We start from the raw sequence: 22583 nt of genomic DNA, 5'->3' as shown, positions 1-22583 counted from the left end.
CCCAATATGTTATGTGATTCGTTTCTAGTGAAGGCTGCCAGAAACTAAAACGATATGGTTATGAAGTATAGCCAACCTTAACCGTATTGCCAAATAAATGGGTAAATGGCAACACGTCATCTGGGGTGGCTGTGCAGAAAGTCTATTGATGCCTTATAGGACCATGGTTTGGAGCATGGAGCCAGGCAGTTATAGGTGCTGCCCCTCTCCCAATTTATTTGAGACCACTTTATGCACATTGGCCTATGTTTTGTAAAAAAGAATCCTACTGTAAGCATGACTGTATAAATAATTGCAGCAAATATAAAATTTCGGAAAGAAACAAATGGCATCATATAGCAGCCAACATGGCACACATTTTCAATGGTTTCAGCTTATTATTTAAGATGTTCAGACACTGATAGTGTTCAATTGTGAAGTAGGTTTTAAAACCTTCTGCCTTCAAACAAATCACATTTTACTCATTTGGCTCTAATAAGGGTTTCAACAATTTCTTTGTGAATAAGAAGTTTGAATTTTCAGCAGATTCAGTCACGTGCCTGTACTTTATCACAGGGCCAGAAATAGAGAATAAAAGTCAATATATATTGTTGATTGTTGTATACTGTTGATTGTAATGTAAGGAGTAGCAAGCCATTACTACTAAGTTTTAAAGGGCATGTAAAGGAAAAAAATAAAATCCCATTTTTACTTTCTTTGATGAAAAAGAAACATATCTCCAATATACTTTAATTAAAAAATGTGTACCGTTTTTATAAGAAACCTGAATGTATGTAGTGAAATTTACTGCTGTGGATAGGAATTGTCAGACGGTCCCTAACTGCTGAGCAGGGAAACAATCATACTTATGAACAGCAGGGGGAGCCCCCGCCTTACTTCCCAGCCATGCAGAACTCAAGCAGCTTTGTTTATGATGATCCCTAAGCAGCCCAGACCACACTGAGCATGTGCACAGTCTTAGTCTTGCAAAGATGTTTAACAAAGTTACAAGATGGTGACCCCCTGTGGCCAACTTTGAAAGCATAAATTATTTGTTTGATTAGGTACAGTAAGTTCATGTTTATATTTAGTATACAAAATACAGCATTTCTAGCCTTATTCTATTTTAGACTTTACATGCCCTTTAATGATAGAAGTCAATAGATGGTTTTAGTTCACCTCGTGGTAGCTTAGTTGATAGAAAACATACTTTTATTTGGGAATACATCAAGATCCTATATGTAATTAAATCTATTTTGTTTATAGTCAGCAATATACTCATTTACTCAATATACTATAGAGTCTATAATTTCATGCACAACAAAACACAATACTACATTGGAATATATGTGTTAAATATTTGATGATTGAATGTACACGTTAAATGTTTGATGTTTGCTAATGGCTGTTTGTAAGTATGCAAAAATGTAGCAGATATGTTATAGATGTTAGAAGATTTTGGTATTTCTTATATGAGTCAAAAGGATGAAGGAATGGGAAAGTATTCTGTTTTGTGGAGAAGTTCATATTTTGAAGTATACGCCATATTTTATTTACAGCAGTGGCTTTACAGAGGGAGATGGTTCTAGTTTAGGTCTACCTAATATGTGGATCTCCAGCTGCTGAAGAACACAACTCCTCGTGTTCCATCAGGTTTTATAATATAATTTGATATTTCATTTCAGGCCCACCTGGACCTCCTGGAGTGGTCATTGTAGAGGAAATTACTGAAAGTACCGCAACCCTTTCATGGAGCCGTGGAGCCGAGAATCACAGTCCCATTCTTTGTTACAATTTACAAGCTCGCAGTCCATTTTCACTTGGTTGGCAGACCGTGAAAACAGGTACGAATTAAAATGTATTCCAGAAAAAATTGTCAAAAAATACCCGACAAATACATCATGACAACAGATGTAGATTCACATTTTGATTCATTAGAGCAACAGAAGAGGACTTGGAAAGTTGGAATTTTAAGTATTCTTTTGTGTGCAACTAAACTGGCTAGAGGGATGAAAGACCTAAATTATTGTTAGACTGTTATGGTTGGGGCTGTTTTCCCCTGCAAAAAAGATGCTTGAGAGGCGACATAACTACTCCTTAAAAGTACATTAGAGGACATTATAGACAAATAGCAGGGGACCTTTTTATCATAATGATGATCACTGTACCAGAGGCCTCCCCTTTAGACTAGAAGAAAAGAACTTTCATTTGAAGGTGGTTCTTCACAGTGAGGGCAATGAGGTTGTGGAATATAATATAATATAACAGGCTATAGAGATGCTAAAATCTACTATTGGTATAGCTATTGGTGTATATAGTTTATGTGTGTGGAGGGGTCGGTGTGAGTGTGTGGCCACTGGATGTGGAGGGGTTGAACTTGATGGGCTTTAGTCTTTTTTAACCCATCTTAACTATGTAACTATGTACAATGTGTGACAGATTTGCCCAGTTTTACTACCATTGTAGTAGGGAACATTTTTCGCCATGAAGAAATGTGTGTGACATACAGATGCAGCCACTTTGGTTTGTCTGTTTGACACAGAATAACTAAACACAGATATCCCATTTATCTCATTTAACACAGAAAACTGTGTCACAACATCCCATCTAATTAAAGCATTCACCATTGTGAACAATGGTGCTTTGGTATGTTAATGAAAAGGTTAAATGCATTAAATGAGTTAAGATAACTTTAGATAACACAGTTTCTTCAATTAACTCTGAGTCATGACGCATTTAACTCACAAATCCAAGTGGCTTCATCTGTATTTTGGACATTATCATGAAAGAGATGATGAAGGTAATAAGATGCACAATAAGATATTCTTTATCTTTATAATGTCAGTTCGTAAATTGCTGTGAACTTTTTACTATACAGTATAACTGTAATTTGATTTAAAACATCAAACATGAAAAAAGAGGACTTAACCTCCAGGACTCTATCAATGAATTGAGTTCAACAAGACCCAAATAATTTAAAAAGGCAATATTTATTACTTAACTTTGCAGTTTGCGGACACTCCATGGATTCTTTTCTGAGTATAATAACTATTATCTAATGTCTGGCTTGTTTATTTTTAATTGTATGTTGATTTAAAACATGTTTAGCACATTTATGAGGAAGGACATTTTTCTATCAGCGGGTGAGCTGTTTTGAGCAACAGCCAATGGGTAATGAGTAGACAAGTCTGTAGAATTGACAAATCATGACATACCTATTGATTTTCTGTTGGAATAGATACTAGGAGAGCTACTGACCTTTCTAATAGAAAGTGGATTGGAGCTCATTTTTGTTCATGTTTAGGGGTACTATAGTGAAAAAAACAAATAAGAAAAATAATCAATGGATGTACTGTAGCATAGTGGTTTGTTACCAGTGATGGGCGAATCTGTCCCGTTTAGATTCACCTAAAAATTTAAGGAACACATTGAAGAACAGGCATCAAAATAATTATGATACGAACAATTTTGATGCGAGTGTCAATTTTTATACGCACGACTATTTTGTCCAATTGCATTAAAGTCAATGGGCGCTGGAATAATTTCAGCGGCGACAATTTTTATGCGGGCGACTATTTTGACGCGCAACAATTTTTTTGATGCACCAGATTTTGCACTGGCGAATTTTCACCACAGTTTCGCGAAAGCATTCACTGACGGCAAAACATGGAAATTCGCTGCAAATCCACGCCCGATTAATTTACTTGCCCCTCACTACTGTTAACCGAAAAAATTCATTTGCAAGAGATTTCGCATTCATTTACATAGAAAGCACAGAAGAGCCTATATGTAACAGCATCAGTTGAATTCCTACAGATTGGGCACATCTGCTACAGAGACGGTCTTCTCTTCATAATTTATAGTGCAAGGTAATATTATGCACCATTGAAAGTATTATGTGCCATTCCTGTGAAAGAAGTGTAATTACCTTCCCTGTGAGAAACATGCAAAGGTATTTAAAAGAAAAATAATATGCTTGTATTACAAAAAGCAGTATGGTATATTATGCATTAAAGTGTTCTGCTGCTGTGCCTAGCTGTAGGGCCATGTCACATGCCAACTTGTCAGCATAAAATAAAAAAGACTTAAAAAAATAAACTTGTTACACTGCCTTTATAGGTGTGACATGAATAACATAGAGAAAAAACATATGATATATATATATATATATATATATATATATATATATATATATATATATATATATATATATATATATATATATATATATATAGTAGTACAAAAATGACCAGCAACACCAGGATTTCAGTGAAAAAGCAATATATTCATATGTGCATATGTAGCCAACGTGACGTTTCGGTCCTCTCAGGGACCTTTCTCAAGGCAACCACTCATTACAACAAGTTTAAATAGCCAATAGTGAATAAACAATTAAGGAAGTGACATCACCTTATTAAATTGGTTAGTGCAATGCAGATTTTTTTTAAAAAAAATTTTTAAAAAAATTCCAAACATTTTAAAAATTTCAAGCATTTTAAAAAACTATGCTATGACATAAAAAATCCCACATATTATTAATAAAGGTGATTAAGATACAGTTATAATATCGTATAAAATTTAGATACCCGTTATATATTGTGAATCCTGTGTACGAAAAGTGCAAAGTGCAATAAAAATATAAAATACTATAAACATCTGTACCTAGTCTGTCATGGCTCAAGACCCCTCCGTAAATTATGCTCATGTTAGTTAATTTAATTTAATATAATTTAATTTAATATTCTACTATATGTTTTTGTTCAAACAAATCCATGGTAAATACATCTATAATAAATCTATAATAAATCCTATATGAACATATCCAGGGAATATATATAAACCATATTAGTCAGTTCTTGTAGCCTATCTACTTATCCTGTGGATAAAAAACAATTTAACTGTAATGCCGTATTTAGGCCCCTTGGGGCCACACAATCTAATTCATACGTCCAAAATGCCTCCCTCTGGAGCAACATGCGGTCTATATTCCCCCCTCTTGGGGTATCCAGGATACAGTCAATAGGCATACATTTAAAAGAAGAGGCAGGGTGTTTAGCTTGCAACCAGTGCTGAGCTACTGGTTGTTTGGATATATATTGTTGAACGATGCATACTAATCCTTTCGCGTAATTGTCTATTAGTCTTCCCGCAGTATATGCTTGAAATTTTTAAAATGTTTGGAATTTTTTTAAAAAAATTTTTTTAAAAAAATCTGCATTGCACTAACCAATTTAATAAGGTAATGTCACTTCCTTAATTGTTTATTCACTATTGGCTATTTAAACTTGTTGTAATGAGAGGTGTGGTTGCCTTGAGAAAGGTCCCTGAGAGGACCGAAACGTCACGTTGGCTACATATGCACATATGAATATATTGCTTTTTCACTGAAACCCAGGTATGGAACCAAGAAGCGGTGTGCCACCCTATTGACTATATATATATATATATATATATATATATATATATATATATATATATATATATATATATATATATATATATATATATATAATAACCTGTAAGCTGGATCTTACATTGAAGCTTCTACCAGGGTTCAAATTAAAAGGGGTTGGTTTTCATTCTTTACTTGTGGTTTAGCTTTTTATTTGGCAGCTCTTTAGCTTATCATTTCAGCAATCTGGTTGCTAGGGTCCAAATTATCCTAGCAACCATGCCTTGCTTTAAATAATAGACTGGAATATGAATAGGAGAGTCCAGAATAGAAAGATGAGTAACAAAAAGTAGCAATAACAATACATTTGTAGCCTTACAGAGCATTTGTTTTTTTATATGTGGTCAATAGGGATGTAGCGAACCGCCGCCGATGTGTTCGCGAACGCCGTTCGCGAACACCGGCAAAATTTGCGAACAGTTCGCGAACTGTTCGTGAACTTCGATCATCCGAAAATCGTTCGATTCGAATGATCGAAGGATTGTAATCGTTCGATCGAAGGATTTTCGTTCGAGTCGAACGATCGAAGCCATTGGATCGAATGATTTCATTCGATCCAATGCTTCGATCGTTCGATTCGAACGAAAATCCTTCGATTTTAGCGCTCGAATGGTCGAATGGTCGAACGATTTTGACGCGAACGCCTATTGGCGAACGTCGCGCGACTTGCGGCGGACGCGAACAGCCGATGTTCGCGCGAACAAGTTCGCCGGCGAACAGTCCGCGACATCCCTAGTGGTCAAGGAGCCCCATTTGAAAACTGGAGAAAGTCAGAAGGAAAAGGCAAATAATTCAATAACTATAAAATTAAATAATGAAGACCAATTAAAAAGTTGCTTAGAATTATACAATAATTTAATCTCTCTCTCCACTGGAATATTTCTTTCTGAATTAGAGCATGCTCTTGTCACCCCCATTCTGGAAAAAAACCCTCTCTTGATCCCTCCAATCTTGGTAACCTCTGGCCTATCTCTCTGCTACCTTTCATCTCTAAACTACTTGAGGGTCTAGTCTACAACCAACATCATTCCTCTTTGGACCCCCCGCAATTTGGTTTAAAGCAATAGCACTCCACTGAAACTGCCTTAATCCAAATTACTAATGACCTTTTAACAACTAAAGCCAACAACCATTTCTCACTACTAATACTGCAGCGCTCCAGCGAATACAGTAGAAAAACTGTTTATTTTTATTTAATTATTTATTTTTTCCATAAGTTTGTCCTGTTTGTTTTTGTGTCACTATTACCCACTAGGGATGGGCGAATTTATTCGCCTCGTTTTGCTGAAAAAATGACACCCTTAGACTTGTATGGCGGCGTGCGTAAAAAAAAAAAAGCCACCCGTCAAAAAAATTTCGCCACGCGACAAAAAATTTTTGACGCCCATAGACTTTAATGGGCGTCTGCGACATTGCGCCGGCGGCAAATTTTTGGCAAAACAAAACGGGTCAAATTCGCCCATCCCTATTAGTCACCATGCGTACTACCTATGACAGGCACACTCTGCTTGAAATCGGGAAGAAATGCACAACTTCTACGCCAAATCTGCTGATAGAGATTCTGCAGAGTCTGGGCCTGCTAACTGCACCAGAGCTCAGAACAAAGACCGAGACTGTGAGATGCTGCTGGCCAAGACGCAAGCGATGCGCTCGTAAACAAAAGCGAGGAAAGTGTGCGGGCGTTAGCACCAAGCTAAAGGCTAACCCGGTCTGACCAGCGCTACCATCAATCCTGCTCTTGAACGTTCGCTCCTTGGACAACAAGATGGATCATCTGTGGCTCCAGCATTCAAGCCAGCGAGAAATAAAGGACTGTTGCATCTTTATTTTCACGGAAACATGGCTAAACACAAACATCGCTGACTCAGCTATCCAGCTAGCCAAGCTAGCCTGCTACCGAGCCGACAGAAACGATGCATTGGCGGTTTGTGCATCTATATCAACAAACTCTGGTGCACGAACTCTGCTAAAGTGAATCGCCACTGCTCACCACAAATGGAGTTTTTAATTGTTAAATGTAGGCCTTTCTATCTGCCGAGGGAATTTACCGCAGTACTAGTGGTAGCTGTGTACTTGGCGCCTAGCTCAAATGTTAACCTGGCGCTAGGAGAGCTGTACTGGGCTATCAACAAACAACACACCCGAACAGATTTATCGTTGTTGTTGGCGATTTCAACCTGCGAACCTGAAGTCAGTGCTTCCCAAATTCTTTCAACATGTGAACTTTGCTACAAGGGGAGAGAACTGTTTAGACAAAGTCTACAGGTACATCGTTGCTCAAACGCACAAAACCAGCCAGAAAAACCATCACAGTCTGGCCGAGTGGAGCTGTGGAAGCACTTCAGGACTGTTTCGACTGCACAGATTGGAACAAGTTCAGGGAGGCCGCTACCCACAATGGCTCCATCAACTTGGAGGAGTACACAGACTCTGTGACTTGCTACATCAACAGCAAAGGTTCGTGCACGGCTAAGAGAGAGAGATGCTGCTTTCCGATCAGGGGACAGAGTTGCTCTTAAAATAGCCAGGGCCATCCTCTCTCGAACCATCCGACAAGCAAAGCAGGAGTACACACTGAAGATTCAAAATCATTTAGACAACTCAAAAGACTCACGCAACTTGTGGTAAGGCATTCAGGCTGTCACACAGTACAAGCCACAACGACGAGTCGGCGTACAGAGATGAGGTTCAGCAGCTGGCGGTCGGGTGCAGTGAGAACAACCTGTCACTGAATGTGGATAAAACTAAAGAGATGAACGTCTACTTTAGGAGAACTCGCCCTGCTCACACACCACTCAACATCAACGGCTCCACAGTAGAGACAGTAAAGAACACCAAATTCCTGGGAGTTCACATTTCTGATGACCTCACCTGGACCACCAACACCGCCTCCATCACCAAAAAGGCTCAGCAGCGTCTTCACTTCCTAAGACGACTGAAATGGGCCAGCCTTCCGCCTCCCACCCTCACAGTGTTCTACAGGGGCACCCTAGAGGCCTTCCCCTCTAGATACTATCACCTCTCCAGTCCATAATGAACACTGCGGTCAGGCTTATACACCTCAGCAACCGCTCCTCCTCTGCCTCACCACTCTGCCAATCCACTCCACTCTGCCAATCCAATGACTCTGACATTTGAAGCACTTCATAACTCTGCCCCTCCCTACATCTCTGAACTCTTCTCTATATACTCACCCAACTGCTTACTGCTCTGGACCATCAGTTCTCCTACCTGCAACTCAGGTGTAACACTGACAGCCTAGTGTATGGCAAACCATATCTAGGGAGAAGGACATTCTACTATATACATAAACCAATTGTTCAATACCTCCTGTTCACAGGGTACATCAGTATGTAACTTCCTGTAACAGAGAAAAGCTATTTCACATCCCAACATTATCTTGATGACTGGGAGAACACTCTCGGACCTGTAGACTCATATTAAAATAAAATAAGGTACATAATACTTCTCCCATCATAAAGGTCATTAAGTGAGACATATATTTATTTTAATATTATAAGTTGGTATCAGGTCACCCAGCACCTACTAATAAACTATTTCTTGACATTCAATATCCTAGTTTTTATGGGGGGAAATTTCAACAGGGCACCCAACTCCTAATTATGTTTCTGGATAACTAAATCTATTGTATATATTCAAACTAAGCAACCATACACTTTTTACCAGATTAGAGTAAAGTCCCCCATACATGGGCAGATATAAGATGCTGACAGATTAAAGGAAAACTATACCCCCAAACAATGTATATCTTTATAAAAATATATTGCATACAACAGCTCATACGTAAAACTCTGATTTATGTAAATAATCCACTTTCATAATAATATACTTTTTAGTAGTATGTTCCATTGGGTATTCCCAATTGGGTATTTAAAAAATAAGGGCCGCCCCGTGGGATCCTAGGATTCCAGGTGCACACAAACAATCCAAACAAACCATACATGTTAGGTCATATAAGCCAATTAATGGACAAGGTCCTGACTTTGACTCCCACACTTCTTCCTGTTACAGTTAGAGGTGAAATATTTCTGGTTAGGTGATCTCTGAGGCAGCACAGAGAATATCATAAAATGGGGGATCAAGGGAAAATATGCAAAAGGACAATATTTACATAATATGATGTAAACTATCTGTTGATTAAGTATTCATTTTGTGGGTAAAGTTTTCCTTTAAGTCGGCAGCTTATTGCCCAGTTTATAGGGCGCTCTAACGGGCTTTCATCAATATCTGGCTGAAAGTCACCAGATGTCGATCAGCTTTGCTTAAAAATATCGTCGGATCAGGGACCGCATCGGATAGTTGATGCAGTCCTGCATCCGACCTCCCATTTTCTCCTTGATATGATCTGTTTGTTGGGCCCTAGGGCCCACAATCGGATCAGTCGGATATTGCCCACCTCAAGGTTGGCATATCGGGGAGAGATTTGTTAATATCATCAATATCTATGGCTAGCTTCAGAGTACATTATATTTCAATGCAGACAAAACTATTTTATTTTATTTTTGGTGTTCCTGGCCCTTTAAACAAAAAAAGCTCTAGCAATAAAGCTTACAAAATCGTTCTTCTTGGTATTTCCTTTGAAACCATTTGGGATAGCTAACATTTGATTTGCATACATAAATATATCTTCTTCCCTATCGTTTTCCAATTTGTTTTTGGCATCTCTGTTTTCTGTGTTCTGGGCAAGTTCATTTCTACAAAGACTTTCTGTGGAATATCTGTTTTTTTTTCCACTTGGTGCTCGATCATCACTTGAAAGGGTAAAGTTTGGTCCTTGGGACACTTTTATAGCAGGATTGCAGTCTGGAACAGTAAATTGCATATGTATCAACAACAACTTCAAAATTGGATAATGCGTTCAAATGCCTACAGTTATCAAACTCTTAGCCAAGAAATACAGTTCAGAAGACCTGAAACACTTTTTTCTAAAATTGATTCCAGTGCTTTTTCTTCTTTATTGCACTAAGTAATACAATAATGTCTCAGATGCAATAATATTTTGTATTCAATTGAATTTATTTTGAGTACATAGCCTGATGTCTCTTTTGAGTTTCAAAAAGCTTTTTTACAGCAAACTGAGCCCTGCCATAACAGATACTGTACATAGGAGTCAACATTCTTGATGAAAATAAAAATGTCATATAGTTACTACAGGTTTGGGTTCCATTCTATGGAAAACTGTTATACAGAAAGTTCCAAATTATGGCAAGGCTGTCTCCCATAGACTCCATTTTAATCAAATCATTGAAATTCTTAAACACTATTCCCTTTTTCTCTGTAATAATAAAACAGTAGCTTGTTCTTCATCCAAACTAAGATATAATTAATCCTTATTGGAAGCAAAACAATCCTATTGGGTTTATTTTATGTTTAAATGATTTTAGCAGACTTACGGAGCTTCTATATGCTATCATGTAAAATTACCAAGTATATCATATACATAACCCCTTTATACAGAAAACTCTGGGAAGGTAATCTAACATAGAGTCCATTTTAAGGAAATAATAATATTTTTTTTAATGATTGCCTTTTTGTACATAATAATAAACCAGTACCTTGTACTTGATCCCAACTAAGTTGCATGAATCCTTATTGGTGGCTAAACATTTGGGTTTTATTTAATGTTTTTTTGGTACAGTTAAGGAATGAAGATCCAGATTGAAAAATGATCCCTTATTCCTAAGCATTCCAGATAATAGATCCTATACCTGTAGAGTTTAAAAAAGGTGGTAAGCCTAATTATAAATTGTTAAGAATATATATATATATATATATATATATATATATATATATATATATATATATATATATATATATATATATATATATATATATGTGTGTGTGTGTAGCTTGTTTAGAAACTTTGCACACTTCCTCTGTGTTCTTCAAAGAATAAAGGATGGGTGAACCTTATTAAATGACAACTAAAACCTAACTATAGAAGTAGTCTAGACATGTTGTACAATGTGTTCTAGGCTTCTGTACCAGCCCAAACCAATCACAGCCTTTTAGCAGGGAAGATATATTCCTCCAAAGATGCCCCAGTAGCTCCCCATCTTCTTTTCTGCTGATTCACTGCACATGCTCTGTGCTGCTGTCACTTACTGAGCTTAGGGACCCACTCACAATATACAGTACACATAGAATAGAAATGTCACAATATAAGGCTGATTAGTAATTAATACAGATAATTACTACATGGCAGCACAGAAACCAGTGCAATTAGCATCAGAATTTAATAATCAGCAAACCTGTAGCATCATCTTATATTACAGACCAACCTCATTTTCTGCTGGATAATTAGTGACGACCCCTAAGCTTAGCTTCTCAACAGCTGCTCAGAGCCCATTGAGCAAGTGAGTGTCACAGACACTTTCCAAGATGGTGACCCCCTGTGACAAGTTTGAAGTCCTGGATCATTGCTGCTATTGACAAGCTGAAACTTTAGGCTGGTGCAATAAATTCAGTTTATAAAATATGGTATTTTTAGATATATTTATTTAGTGTTTGGTTTTCCTTTAAGCTCTGATATACAGGAGGTGTTGTTTCCACAAAAACTCAATACATTCTGTCTGGAGCAGGAAGACCTAGCCACAGGTAGTCTAAAGAAAGTTAACCCAGGCACTAACTAGTCCAATTCCTACTTGGAAGAATATAATGTTGTAGGGATGTGTAGAATAGCCACCCCTAGTATTATTGTCAGGCAGTCCCTCCATGTTATAGACACCTAATTGGGTCCTAAAATACAGTTGGGAGGGGTACTGTTGACTCTTGTTGTTTCCCACAGTGACCAGCAAATGGCACTGTGCTAGAGTATAAAAGGCTCTGAAGCCATACTTTCAGGGTCCATCTTGTGCTGGCTCTAGCCTGTGCAGGAGGCAGAGCTCGAGTGGAACCTAGACAGGTCAGGTCTAGTAAGAATAGGCTACTCACCCTTATAGATCACTCTAGGAGTGATAGTCAGTCAGTTTATTTAGCTGAGCAGTCTGAGGCTCCTACGAGGATTGTAGTGGGATTATGATCCCAGGGAACTCTTTGCCCAGAAGTAGGGACTAAGTGTACAGACCTAGGGTAGATAGATTCCCTTCAGGTTCCACTTAGGGAAAAGGCTGAAAACTGGGTGTACCTCCTCAAAGCTGCATGTATTGTTCCTATCTCTTAGGAGAATCATACTGACCAAAGGTGTTGTGAGTACTACCTATTCAATGTACTGTATGAACCTGCAATGTTCTGATTTATGTACACTCCACTGAGGATTGTATACTGTGCTCAATAAATCTGTTATTTGGTTAAGTTATAAGAACCACTGGCGCCCAATTCTTTGCACCCTGATTACTGTTACAGTTGCACTACACCCTGCTTCCACCTCGATGCGAAGGCTCACTCCCTAAGATTTAAGGTCTCATCCAGAGCATATGTACTAGGAGTGAAGTCCATAGTAGAGTAAGGTACACTCAATTTACTAAAGCTACAATGTATTGGAGCAGCACAACTTAAATAATGTAACCCCTAATTGATACACTCCCTTAGAATAGGATCACACTCAACTGGCCCATACCTGTGATTGATGGGCAAACCTGGGATGCCTCTGCTGGAACTAGGATTTCACAGCACAGTGGCTCCAGTCAATGGGCACAGAGGGATACACCTCTGGGGATCCTGCTTGGAAATAAAATACACAGAGATTTGAAGCAATAATGAGCTTGGAATATATAAAAACCACATTTAATACAACAAAACACTTTTATAATGGGACATGTGGGGGTTTATCTGACTCATTGGCAGGAATACTCTTTAATTAATGAGTATATTCCCACTTTTTAACTCCAGATGGGATTAATCCATGCAAAGTTCAGTTGGTAGCACTACCTTTCCCTAAGTACCTCTCCTTGGAATTGGTAGCTGCTGCCATGTAGCTGATGAACAAGACATCCTCACAGAGGCCCCACACTTATACCTTTCCAAAATCCTCTGATCCACTACAATAAGTAGATGTCAACCGTATATGCTGTATATTAAACAAGACATTATTGACAATACAAAAATGCAGAGTAAGTTCTAGGGAACATGGTCCACCTCCATTTTGCTCAACTCTTAGATCTTAATCTTTAATGGAAAGTTATTTTGTATTGACCATGTTGGTTCTAATACTGCATTGTTCTTCTACACAACCTGCTAGCACAAGTATATTCTATACTATATATAGTTGTGAGCTATACACTATTCTATAACACCCGAGGGCATTTTTGAGATTTAGTAAACCAGTGCTTGATTGTTCATACAATCTGTATTCAGTTTGCTATTTTATCTAACCTGCACATTAAAGGAACTCTCTTTCGTTGCACGTTGAATGCTTACATCTCCCATACAAATATCTCTTCATTATGGGGAAAAAGGTTTGCTCTATGTCACACAGAAACTTTAGAATATTCAGTAACAGTAGCAAAAATCCTTGGTACTGTATATAACAGCTTTAGATCTTGCTTTAGATCTTGTGGGTTTATTCAAGAAACATTTTCTGCTGAATTCTGTCACTGATAATCTGTAAGTGAGAAGTTAGTGACTGATGGATATTGCCTGTACTTTGATTTTTGCAGTTCCTGAGATTATCATTGGAGATATGGAGTCTGCAACGGTGATTGATCTAAATCCTTGGGTTGAATATGAATTTAGAGTTGTGGCCACCAACAGTATTGGAACAGGAGACCCCAGTGTGCCTTCCAGAGTTATCAGAACAAAAGAAGCAGGTAATCCTTATACATTATTTTATTCAGGTTGCAGCTTTAGCCTTGCCTAGCTGCTGGAAGACCCGATACAAGCTTATTGTCTCCATCTTCTTTTGTTTGTAATGCGATTTAAAGTCTCCAGGAGGGGGGGACCAGGGGTGTTGTGTGGCCTCATCTGGGTCATGGCCAGCAAAAATGGCTATAAATATCATACCTCTCAACTGCCCTGATTTTCTATGGACAGTCTTGATTTTGACAGCTCAGCCTGATTCTTATTAAAATGTCTGGCATTTATCTTTGAGCTCCTGGGCTGAACGCCAATAAAAGATACAAAGTTTCTGAAACTTAATTAAATAAGAGGCTTTTGGCAGAGATCCCAGAAAACTCAGCACCTGCACTTAGATACAATTGAGACTTATAAGGTAAGCAGGTCTCTTGGGGGAACTGAGACTCACAGCTCAGCAATTTTCCCTTTTCTAGAAAAACTGTAATAACACATAAAACATGACCCCGAAATATAGCAACAAAATGGGCATGGTGAAAAATGCTCACCACAGCTGATCCATGTCCCTCTTTATATTTTTCAAATGTTGGGAGGTATGAAATAACACTTTTCATTACATGGACAACTCCATATTATTATAATTATGTCCATCAAGTTGAATCCTTTTTGGTCAGTATGATACCTGCTTAACTGTTAGTTGATCAAGGGTAAGTAAAATCCTGAAATAAGCACGCACTCCTGCGGCACAACCAGTACGGATAAAAATTTGATCTTTATTCCATGAATTAAAAAGAAAAGTCGTAACGCGGACTTCGTATCTAGAGATACGCGGAGTTTCGTATCTAGAAAAAACTTTTTTTGCCTATAATTACGTATCTCTAGATACGAAACGCGTTAGGACTTTTGTTTTGAATTCATGGAATAAAGATCGAATTTTTGTCCGTACTGGTTGTGCCGCAGAAGTGCGTGCTCCTTTCAGGATTTCCTTGCATCTCACCCCAAGCTACAGGTTCGGGGCACTGCAACCGGGCCACCCATCTTCATCGGTGAGTGCGAACAATTCACACATATACATTGTTTATGTAACACTGGCGAGAAGGCTGACCCCCTTTAGAGACAGATCTGGGGCTTTATTAATTTTCATACAGGATGAGCTTCAGCTTTTTATTAGAAATAGTTAAATACTTAGTGGGACATTCACTAAGATTCGTAGTTGCGCCAGGCGTAGTTTCGCCAGTGCTTCTAAAATCCGAAGTTGCGCTCAGGGGTAGCGTAAGGTTGTGAAGTTGCGCTAGCGTTGATTCGCTAAGCGAAGCAAAGTTACGCTAGCGATGGTTAATTTGCATGCGGCACGAAATTCAAATTTCAATGGAGGAATATGTAGTAGCACTACAAATGCCTGGGAAACCGTCAAAACATCAAATAAAATTTTTATTTTGCCCTACACATGTGCCCACTGTATAGTTAAGGTGCCATGAGTTAGGAAATGTAGGGGGGAAGGAGGGGAGCCCCAAAAATTTTTTCGATCTTTTTCAGCCTATTACCCATAATATAGAAAGAACACCAGCGTTTTTTGGGACTTAGAAAAATTTTTAACTTTTTTTGAAGAAATCCCTATCTACTCTATTGCGCGTCGCCTGGTCTGAGGTGGCGAAGGAAGTCTAGCGTAAAAGGTAGCGTTCAGAACAATGCGCGCGTTAGTGAATTTGCGTAGTTACGTCCGTTGCGCAAATTCGCCAGGCGTAAGGTTGTGAAGTTACACTAGCGAAGTTACGCCAGCGTCCATTAGTGAATTTGCGAAGTAACGAAAATGCCCAACGCTAGCGAATTGACGCTAGCGTTAGGCGCTTCGGCGCATAGTGAATTTGCCCCGTAATATTTGGATAGAGCCGCAGGTTTTTCTTCTTGTTTAAGTAAAATCCTAAAGCCATTTCCAATTTGTCACTGAACTAAACACTGAACTGCCACGATCCTTAGATTATCTCAGAACCATAAAACGATATCTATGTGACGCAGCACACGGTGCTTTACCGCTGCAGGCATTGTAGCCCTTGCAACATTACTGAAACATATGTAAATAAATTACACATTTTAATTATCAAATGCAACTGATGAAAATAATTTTATACAAAATATTAAACATATACATTACTCAATTTTAAGGTGGTACTTGGCAGATTTTACTATTATATTATACTATTTAATTTCTATAATATTGGCAAAGCTGCATGTTCCATATATTTTCAATATTGTTGATCCATTAAAATGTATTGCCAGCTCCTGACTTCCCCTGCAGATTTAATAAACCAGGTATTTTTATGCAAATCAATGGAGTTCACGGCTGAAATAATTTCAATGTGTACAGAAGCTGCTTGATAAAAAGAATAAATATATTTTAATTCAACCATTCAAACTGTATTTTTTGATATGCAGGGATTGTGTTCAGTCAACTGATACAGTGCTTAAGTGATTAACTACTATATTGCTAATATAATATATGTATTTGCAATCCGCCCTATTCGCCGTTCATGGGAAACTAAAATTTTATATATTCTCAGGAACGTTTTCCGGGTCAGTAATTTAGACTTGAAAAAAGCTTGTTATACGCTTGACAATATGATTCTATAGAAGCTATGAACATTGCTTGGATATATTGCACGTAGTTAATACATCCGCATCAGAAACCTTTCAGCTTTTCACTTGCATCTTGTGTCAGATAAGTTGTGAAATGTTTTGGTAACAAGGGACTATGGTGTGTTCAGAATTAGTCAGTATAACTAAGAAATCATGTATGTGGGCTCACCGATAACAGATAACTGATTTGTGTTATTTTATAATTCCTTGCCTAAAACTTATTGGTTTTGAAGGACAGCCACATTTTGGGTTCATTGGTTACTTTAACTTTTTTAGTTGTAAAAAAGTTGTAAAAAAATATATATATATACTTTTTGACTCTACGGGCTCTCACCCGAGACTAAAATATACAGTCTGTTGATCCTTAGTAAATTGTCTGTTTTACTTTCCATGTAGAACTAATTCATTAAAAACATTATGGGGGCAATTTACTAAACTGCAACTTATTCAGGTCGGGCTTTTTGATGCCAAAATAGTCATGCAACAAAACTGGGACAATTCCAAATCCAAATATACTCCAGCTAAAACCTGTCAAAATCATGTAGAAGTTAATGTCCCTGTTACAACCGGAAGACCTTTCTTTGATGGTTTTTGATGTTTTGGGTCATAGTTAGTGATGGGCAAATTTGTCCCGTTTTGCTTCACCACACAATTTGCAAAATGGGCAAAAAATTCACAAAACGTGAAATTTGACACCCATTAAATGGGCATCCGTTTATCATTCACAAATTTATTCCCTGGAGGCAAAACACGGAAATTCAGCTGGCCATAGATGTTGAGACCACGATCTTCTCAGAACGATCGTACGAATTTACCATCAACTAAAAAGACCAATTTGGCAGGAAAACAAAGGGGAGCTGCCTGCTTGGCCCTGCAAACATAGATAGATTGCACTGGGACCGACAAAGATTTTTTAACCTGGCCGATCAATTTCCTGACAGATGTCGGCCGAAAAATCGTAACATGTACGATCGTTCGAATCCCACTAACCGCACGATTATTTCGAAGGATTGGTCGGAATTCCCTAAAACCGGTCGTTCGGCAAGAATAATCGCGCGTCTATGGGGAGCTATAGTTATTGTGTGCCAAGTCGATAAAGTCACGACTTTTCCTGTTCAAGCTTTTTCAGTTTGAATTCTTTGATAAGTGACTGACATTCATCAAAATGAGTTTATCCGTGGTTTTAAAAACCTCTAAAACCACTAAAATTCGACTTTTAATAAATAGGCCTCCACATCAAATAGTTTGTACTTAAGCTCATTAATATAATTGCTTCTCGCCTTTGAAACATTACATGAAACATTAGCAAGCTGAGAAGTTTTTGTCATTGATCTATCAATTATGCCCCAATAACCACCCATCACTATAAGAAAACAACTCTTTATTCTACAGTTGATAGTTGATACAATAAATAGGACCTCAAAAATATTTTGATACATTATCTGAAGAATGCTGGTATTTTAATTGAATAACTGAGGAAGCATGCATGTGTGGGAGAACCTATATTCAATAGTATCTTATACTCAATATTTTATTTAATTTCGTTACCTGCGTACAGTTAAATATATATGTATGGCTCTGTATCCCTAGTTTTAATATGCCCTAATTTATACAAATAGTTTAAAACCTCAAAGAACTACATTTTTCTTCAACATCAGTATAAGAGAAAATGTGATATTTTTTTGGTAGTTTCATTTTCTCTATAAACAAAGCTGCTTGAGTTCTGCATGGCTGAGAAGTAAGGCGGGGGCTCCCCCTGCTGTTCATAAGTATGATTGTTTCCCTGCTCAGCAGTTACTGACCATCTGACAATTCCTATCCACAGCAGTAAATGAAGGGAGAATTTCACTGCATACAGTCAGGTTTCTTATAAAAACGGTACACATTTTTTAATTAAAGTATATTAGAGATATGTTTCTTTTTCATTAAAGAAAGTAAAAATGGGTTTTTATTTTTTTGCCTTTACCTGCCCTTTAAGGAATCGATGTAAACCATCAAAACATACAATGTACATTTTATACATAAAAACACCATGCGCTTTCAATTTATGTGTAACTTGCAGTTATACCTGTAAGGATCGCCCAATTGCGTTCCCGTCCCGGCGGCGTTGCAAGCCGGGATGGCAGTGCCCAGGACCCACGTGGGCCGATGTGGTGCCTTGATGACGGCGCAATGATGTCACGCGTCCGGCACATAAAAATAAAAGGATTTCCAGGTCACGGGTTCAATGCCCGATTATAGGAATTGCTGATTTGTGTTCCTGGGTTTCCAAAATTCCTGGATTCCTGACCCTCTGCTTAGACCCTAATACTGATTCTTTCTGCCTGCCTTATTGAACTCAAACTTGACTATGTTTACGCCTGACTCCTTTGGATACTGCAAACTTGAACTTAACCCCTAAGATTCCTCCTTGGTCCGGACTTCTCCACTGGGAGTCGATAGGTCCATAGGACTGTCTTGACTTTGTGGTGTCCCTGAGATACCAAAAAATGAGGTAGGGTTTTGGTACAGCTCCACCACCTATAATTTCCTTTTCAATCTAACTTCCAATGAAATCAAACGCTTTATTAATTATCACTTTGGTTTAACCTGTGGTTTTAGTACCATATTAATTGTTGCATTATTTAATTAATTGTTTGAGAATTAGAAACAATGAATTGAAGCACTTGGCACTTTATATTTATTAGTAATTAACAATTGAATTAATTTTCTTGCACTTACTAGCCAATTAATTACTATTCTTTGATCATTTATTTTTCAATTTAATGTGAAATGAATTAATTAACTAGCACTTAGCACTTTATTAGTATATTATTACAGGTAATCAAGATAAATTATCACGAAACAAGATCATTAGAAAATCCATTTTTTATTTTTGTTTATAATTTTTTACACAATTTTTCTCAAATAAATGAATTAGTTGATTAACGTTGTAAATTCATTGGAAGTGGCAAGTTGAGTTTTGGGAGGTTACAATAAGTGAATTTTCATAGTGAATTACCATAATGGCTCTAACCGACAATTAATAAGGGAAATATACGGGGTATTCTGTTCTCTTCTTTAAAATTAACTGTGTAAAACTGCCCAAGTCAGACCCCTGTGTAGATCCTAAGGTTCAAAGGTTATCACAAGTTTTTCTTTTTCTTTATACAATCAACTGTATATTTATAAACAATGTAGATAGCAACATGGATGTGTAATAAACACACTATGTATATGCTTACATGTAAAGGAAAGGGTTATGCTTTTTAATAGATATTCTTTCCCTAAGCAACAATTCAAATGTAGTTTTAAAATAAGCCCTTCCTTCTTACTTTAAAGGATTTTCTGACTTGTATTTCAAAAATAACATCATTTATTACAGAAAGCCAAAAGCACCCAACAAGCAGTTCTATAATTTCAATGGATTGAATGTGACAATCATCTGTGGGTATTTTCATTTCATGTTTTCCTGTAGGGTAGACGCTGATTGGCAAATCCATTTAACCATTGCCAGCAATGAAAAATATCTGCATTTTTTTAAATTCATCCAAGCATAAAGAATTTAGGAATACTCCTAATAACCCAAGAAATGTTTTCAATATATACAATTACATATATATATATATATATATATATATATATATATATATATATATATATATATATATATATATATATATTGTCGGTACAGTGAACGCACTCCTCCCGGATATAATTCTGTCGATGATGGTGCGTTGGTCCAAGCTTGATAATACAATCCAGTAAATGGACCCGCACTCTTTCATATTAGTGAAATAAATGTGTCTTTATTCACAGGTTCATTTCCAACGTTTCGGTCCTCTCTGGGATCCTTGAAAAAGGTCCCAGAGAGGACCGAAACGTTGGAAATGAACCTGTGAATAAAGACACATTTATTTCACTAATATGAAAGAGTGCAGGTCCATTTACTGGATTATATATATATATATATATATATATATATATATATATATATACATATATAAAATATACAATTAATTATAAACAATAATATACAATTAATTAAACAATTATATACAATTAATTATAAACAATACTATATGGTTATAAAACAGATTAGATTAATAGCGTTTTGAAGTGAATTATTATTTATTTTTAATTTAATTTCTTTAATACATATCTATATATATATATATATATATATATATATATATATATATATATATATATATATAGTGATCCATGTGGCAAAGCCTCAAAGCTTACATTTATCTATTCACTTTCAAGGAACAAGTGTTTCTTGTTACAAGAGGTTCAGTAAACGTTCAGTAACGTTCAGTAAAATCTGCATCTTAGTGAATTTGCGTAGTTACGTTCCTTCGCCAGAGCGCAACTTCGCTAGGGAGCGAATTACCACTAGAGTTTATCGACTTCACTAGTGAACTTACACCTGCGCCCGTTAGTAAATCAGCGAAGTAAAGAAATGATGTCACTCTGGCGAATTTTTGCTAACATTAGTCACTTTGCCCTTTAGTAATTCTTCCCATTAGAGAGCAGAGCTGCAGGGTAACTGGCAGGACCTTTGTTTGAGGGGTCGAGTTAAAACCTATTTTGTGACAAGAGGAGGTGACAGCAAACCCATCTGACATTTAACTTATAAACCATTCTGGAAATACCTGAACTTACCTGCTGAAAGTGTTAATATACAACATTCCAGGCTGCATTCAATGAAGCTTGCAACATGCACGTAGAATGCTACTTTTACCGCTTCATTGGACAAACTTAGTAGAATTTGCAATTCATCATTTTTCCTGAAAGTTAATGAATCAAATAGCAGTCATGCTAAAGCTTGAGTTATCTGCATGTATTAAAGCAGCAGCTGTTGTTATTTTATTTGATCCTGCCATTGTGTGAGAAAGTGTTTGTTTTATATTACTTGCTGGAATGATCAGTCTCTAGAATACTGAAGAGAAGAGGCCTAGGTAAAACCAGGCTAATTTCAACAAAATCTTCAGGGCCGTCCATCTTTGAGTTTCTTATGAGGTATCAGCAAGAAGGTTGACATCATCTAATTTCAAGTCATAAATTTATCACTTAAAAGACTGTAAAGTTTGTTCTGTTTCATGCTGGGAGTTATTAAAGATGAAGGTAAGCTCCAATTCAAGGGGGGATTCCAAATGTCAGGGCATCACCCAAGGATTATAATGACTTATCAAATACCCTGAGCTGGTTATAGGTCCCATGTGTCCAGGGCTAGTATTTCAGATGTTCATCCCAGGCAACCACATAGGGTTCCTAAGAAACTAGGTTTTCCATACTGACATCTTGCTGCATAGATTAGAGAAATGCCTAACTTGGTTCATCCGTGTTTTGTTTTTTTTAATCGCTAGTTCAAGCATCAACTGACAGAAACTAACTGTCAACTGAATTGCTGAAAAGTTGAGGTTACAAATATTAAGACTTTTTTCAAAAATTGTCTCAGAATATCAATCTCTACGTCATACTAAGGGCGTTATTTACTAAACTCCGAATGTAAAAATAACGAAAAAAATCGTGATTTGTTTTATAAAATGTGACTTTTACAAAAAAATCACAAATTTATCGGATATTTATATATACCTCGAGGATAGGAAAAGTCCGAATCTGAAAATCCGGCATCTCAGACCTGTCGAGGTTGCATATAAGTCAATGGGAGAATGTAAGGAACTTACCCTGGTGGTCTAGCGGCAGCGGGGTCCACGCCGCGTCCTCGACGTGGACACCCGCTGTGCTGCTTTCTTCCTGTGCCGGCTCCCTAGCGCGCGCG

At 37.3% G+C, this 22583-nt stretch overlaps 1 protein-coding gene across 1 annotated transcript in view; it reads left to right on the top strand.

Annotated features, from left to right (window-relative positions):
• LOC108707575 (contactin-5) overlaps nucleotides 1–22583 on the top strand; it is an 879452-nt gene that overhangs the window by 803953 nt on the left and 52916 nt on the right. Inside the window, exons 18-19 of the mRNA XM_041582695.1 lie at nucleotides 1665–1823; nucleotides 14050–14199. Coding sequence (XP_041438629.1) covers nucleotides 1665–1823; nucleotides 14050–14199 — 309 coding nt within the window. The remainder of the gene's footprint in view (nucleotides 1–1664; nucleotides 1824–14049; nucleotides 14200–22583) is intronic.

This window comes from Xenopus laevis, chromosome 2L (assembly GCF_017654675.1).
Source record: "Xenopus laevis strain J_2021 chromosome 2L, Xenopus_laevis_v10.1, whole genome shotgun sequence".
In the NCBI taxonomy this organism is placed as follows: domain Eukaryota; kingdom Metazoa; phylum Chordata; class Amphibia; order Anura; family Pipidae; genus Xenopus; species Xenopus laevis.
This window is presented reverse-complemented; position numbering and strand designations above follow the sequence as displayed.